The sequence below is a fragment of the Elaeis guineensis genome, chromosome 5, assembly GCF_000442705.2.
Source record: "Elaeis guineensis isolate ETL-2024a chromosome 5, EG11, whole genome shotgun sequence".
NCBI classification, from domain to species: Eukaryota; Viridiplantae; Streptophyta; class Magnoliopsida; order Arecales; family Arecaceae; genus Elaeis; species Elaeis guineensis.
The window spans coordinates 108,205,726-108,210,294 of record NC_025997.2 but is presented as its reverse complement, the minus strand read 5'-3'; the positions used below and the strand labels follow the sequence as shown (position 1 = coordinate 108,210,294).

The 4,569-nt window shown below is 39.2% G+C and overlaps 1 protein-coding gene across 1 annotated transcript; it reads right to left on the bottom strand.

Annotated features, from left to right (window-relative positions):
* Window positions 1-1,798: 1,798 nt before the first annotated feature.
* LOC105045404 (uncharacterized) lies at window positions 1,799-3,230 on the bottom strand. The gene is made up of 2 exons (XM_073258058.1): window positions 3,094-3,230; window positions 1,799-3,015 (listed from the first exon to the last, which is right to left on the bottom strand). Exon 2 carries the CDS (start codon window positions 2,949-2,951, stop codon window positions 2,064-2,066), a length of 888 nt encoding a protein of 295 aa, XP_073114159.1. The 5' UTR covers window positions 2,952-3,015; window positions 3,094-3,230; the 3' UTR covers window positions 1,799-2,063.
* Window positions 3,231-4,569: the final 1,339 nt, after the last annotated feature.

Genomic DNA, 4,569 nt, shown 5'->3' with positions numbered 1-4,569 from the left:
GAATATCCGGGCAATTTTGCATGTGTAAAAGGGCATATATGTAAAGTATTCTCTGTTTTTTAAACAAAGGAAAGCACATAGGACCTTAAGACTTGGTTCCAGCATGCTAGCTGAGTGTGATTTCAGCCTAGTGGCTACTTAGTCGAGATGTTTGAATCTATGCTCTCATCATGTTAGTCTTGGTACTGCTCTAATGCTCTTAATTAGGCTAATGTTCCTCTGTTTGAATTTAAAATTATGCTTGTTATTGCTTGCTTGATTGAGTTTGATGGGATTTAAATTTCCTTAACCTCCCAACCCTTTGGGTCAAGTACACAATTATGTTGTTTACCAAAAAAAAAAGTACACCATTACGTCAAAACGTAAAAGTCACATTGTCTTTGTCCTGCTCAATCACCAATCATCCCGCAACACGAGGGGCAGCTAGTGATGGGAGATCGAACTCGTATAGTTCAATCGAAACTCTAGAGGATCTAAGCTCAACAATGTCAACCCACAATTTGCTTTATAAGAAAATCCTTTCCTCGACAAATAGTCAACTGCTGGCTTAGTGATTACTCTTCCAGTAGATAGATGCACATAATTTATAAAATAGTCCCAGTAATGTCCATTTTTTATCTTCCTAATGGGAAGGCTACTGGGGACTTTAACATGCAGCAATAGTAAGAAACAATAGTTATTATTGCATTAGGAACATCTGGGCTATGATTAAACATCAAAAGGAATTTAGGCTTTTCATGGATATAATATAAATTCATGATATTTCATGTTTTTTGCTTTCTTTTTCCCCTTTTGAGGTTTGGCGCGAGTTCCGTCTAAGAAGTCCCATTCATATAATTAAGTACTTAGACCAGTCGTAGATTTTTCTTTTTTTTTTTGGTACAAACTTGTCATAGATTTAAACCTAGGAATTTTACCTGATCTCTACAAGAAATTAATTGGAGAGTACGTACCACTCAAGGGGTATGACCACCAAGCCAACATTGTCATTATAGTAAGGGTTGTTTGACTGTATAATAAGATCTCAGAAAGACCTTGGAATCCGAAATTTTCAATCCTGAATAGAATTTCCTAATAACGTTTTTGAGTTTTTTATTTTTTTTCCATACTTTCCTATTCTTTCACTTGCTCTTTGTAGAGCCTGAGTACCTCGTAAATTATTAAGTTTCAAAATTTAAAAATACAAGTTCATGAAAAAATGAAATAATAATTTTTATATATAATATATCAAAACACTATCAAAATCCAGGAAACTTTTTAGCGAGATATTGGGTTCACACTTTAAACCATATGCATCAAGTATAGTAGATATTTTGAATTTCTTTTAGATATTTTTCACTTTTTTGGCAGTTGCTTAAGATTGCCATAAATGATAACCTCATTAATTTTATTCAATGCGCTAATATTGCAATTAAGGATCTGCCAATCCGATCATGAATAACATCTTTTCAGACACCCTCTCACGAGAACTTGGTGAATATAATTAAGATACATGACCAAATGAGTGCTTGATACATAAGTACAACATCTTCCATAAGCAAACAAATCTCAGTAAAAAATATAAATTCTTTTCTGGCTAGATTATTAAATCATTTCAATGGATCCAATTCTTTAGCAGCATAATATTATTATATAAATCTACATAAAATCTAATATTTTGTGAGGAAGAAGGATCCTAGATGCGAGGATCATTAAGCTAAACCACATATCCCAGTATAAAAAGCTTACACATCATGATAATGCTAAAAACTGATGATAAAACTATTGCAGTATAACAGGAAATTATAATTATACTCAACCAACAATAATATAAGCTGATAATTATTTTAGCAACCAACAAAACTTGCATTTATTTTTGCATAATTAGCTGCAACCTTAATAATAAGATTAAAGCCACTATACATCGTCCTTTTTGTATATGAACCCAGGCTTCCTATATTATTCACTAACTCCAAAAATTCACAGTTGAGGTTTCCCTTTTTGCCCTTTCCCAACAAAAACAAAAAACTACCACTAATATGGTACTTTTAGAGGTGTGGTTCTGTTATTCCTCGGGAACGGAATCAGACGATGGTGGCCCTCCAATCGAGTGGCTGCTGGGCCTCCACGGAGGCGACGGTGGGCTTCCGAAACGATACGATATGGCTGCTAACCATGTAGGCGGTGACCCGATCCGACACCCTGACCTCCTCCATCCTCATCTCCCTCAGCCTCTGCGCGAGCTCCGGCACGCACACCAAATCCCACACCACCCCCACCCCCCCGGGCTTCAACACCCTCACCACCTCCCCCAGCCCCCTCCCCCTCTCCGCCGCCGCCGCCGCCGCCGACCCGCCGCCGCCTCCTGCCATCCGGCCGAGACCGCTGAGGTGCACCGCCGAGACGACGACGTCGAAGTAGGCGTCCGGGAAGGGCAGCCGCCGGGCGTCCCCCTCCCGGCACGTCACGTACTCCTGCACCCCCTCAGCCCACGCCCGCCGGAGCGCCGCCACCGCCGTCTCCCGCCGGCGGTCCAGGCCCACCACCCTGCCTCCGGATCCCTCCTTCTTCATCTGCTTCGCCACCGCGTTCAGCAGCATCCCCCGTCCGCACCCCACGTCCAGCGCCGTCCGGACCGTCGCCCAGTCCGGCACCGACGCCACCATCCGCTGCGCCATCTCCCACCGCAGCGCCACCGACGAGTACAGGACGTTGCCGGCGGCGAACATCAGGCAGAGAGCCGACAGGGCCGCCACGGAGCCGGTGAACCCCACGACGAAGCGGATCGCCGGAAGGGGAACGCCGGGGAGGAGGGAGTGGCAGAAATCCAAGATTGGGACGAAGTAGAGGAGGAGGAGGAGGGAGACGGCGGCGAAGATGGAGGCGTGGAAGGAGAGAAACGCCACCGTCTGCCACTCATCGGTGCCGTAAATCGCGTAGATCTGCATCCAATCCCTCCCGGCCTTCCCCATTTCGACCAGATCGAAGCCGATCTCGATTCTAGGGCTTGGAAATTCTTCTCTCTAAACCCTCGATCTTTGATCGGAAACTCTCAGTCTGAAGTCTACACTAAAGAACAGAGTTGGAAACGAAGACAAGGGATTATGGACTTACTTGGAGGAGTGATGAGGGCCGTCGGATGGCCGCGATCTCGTTCGTGGACCGTTCGATCGGTGGTTCTTCTCGGCGGAGGCAGTGGAGATGCGGAGGGTGGGAGAAGAAGAGCGAGGGGGACGCTCCGGTATTTAAAGCGACGGCGGTAAATCCGGGCGCGGTAGTTCCGTACGTTTACGTACCGGGAATCGCCGGTCACCTCGGATGGAAATAATTAAAAAAATAAATAAAGGCCACGGTTATTATATGGAAACTGGATGGATTCCATCTGAACCGTTAAATTAGAAGATTTTTCTATAAGACGGTGGATGATGATGTCAGATCTTTTATTTGTTTGGTAATGGGAAATTAGGCAAGTGCGGATACGGGGAAAGCCGGTGGGTGGAGGTGGGGTGGGTGTGAGTCGCTGTCGTATCTGCCGGTTTGTCCGCCAATCTCGCGACGTAGAATTTTAATCAACTGATTGATTTGCAGAGTTGAATAACGCGGAAAACTTTTTCAAATTAAAAATGTCGAACTCTCTGCATCAACCTTCCGAAGATCTTGCTGCAAACTAAATTAACATTTTCACTTATTATCAAGAAATATATATATATATATATATATATATATATATATTCTTCTAAATAATCAAATTTATATGAATATTTTTTTAAAATTAATATTTATATGTAGACCTTTATAAAATATTTGTTTTGAATGTATGTTCTTTTTTTTTTCTTATTTTTTTTTGCATATATATTTATATTATCTAACACCATTAAAATTTAATGATTTAAAATTAAAATGATTATATTCTTATGGGTAGATGTGCAAAAAAATTATAAATATATATATATAAATAATAATTTTACAAAAAATTCATATAAATTAGAATGTCTAGAAGTATATACATGCAAGAAATTTTAAACATAGATATATTTCTCTTGATTTGTTAATTCTTCTCTTATTCTAATAGAAAAAAATAACTACACAACTAAAATAATTAATATACTTAATTTATTAACTTATATAGATAAAAAAATTTATCAAATATTAGATCAAAATTATTTTATCTAAAAAATAGATAGATCATAAGTTCACAACTATCTATATTTTCTCTAACATAAAACAATATATTTTTGAAAAAAGTGTTTAAACTTGATATTAGATGGTTTGCTTATATATTTGCATAAAATAGATGTAGTTGTGGATTTGATTATTATGAACAATAAGAATTTACAATTTTATTATATTTTATTTTAAAAATTTTTATTAAAAATATCTTTATAAAATGTATAAGATATATCATATCATATAGAGTATAAAATCAAGTTTACTATATATATCATATTGTGTGGTGAATTTTTGAAAGAACTCGGGGCACATTGGTTGGATTGAGCAGGATTTTTTTAAATTTTTCTTAAGATTTCACAAGGTCGTTGAAGGATGACAGTCGGATGAACTTTAAAGTCATCATCAAGAATACCAAGTACT

Excerpts from the sequence above, each read along its gene's own strand:
- LOC105045404 (XM_073258058.1), bottom strand. The coding sequence starts at position 2,951 with ATGGGGAAGGCCGGGAGGGATTGGATGCAGATCTACGCGATTTACGGC.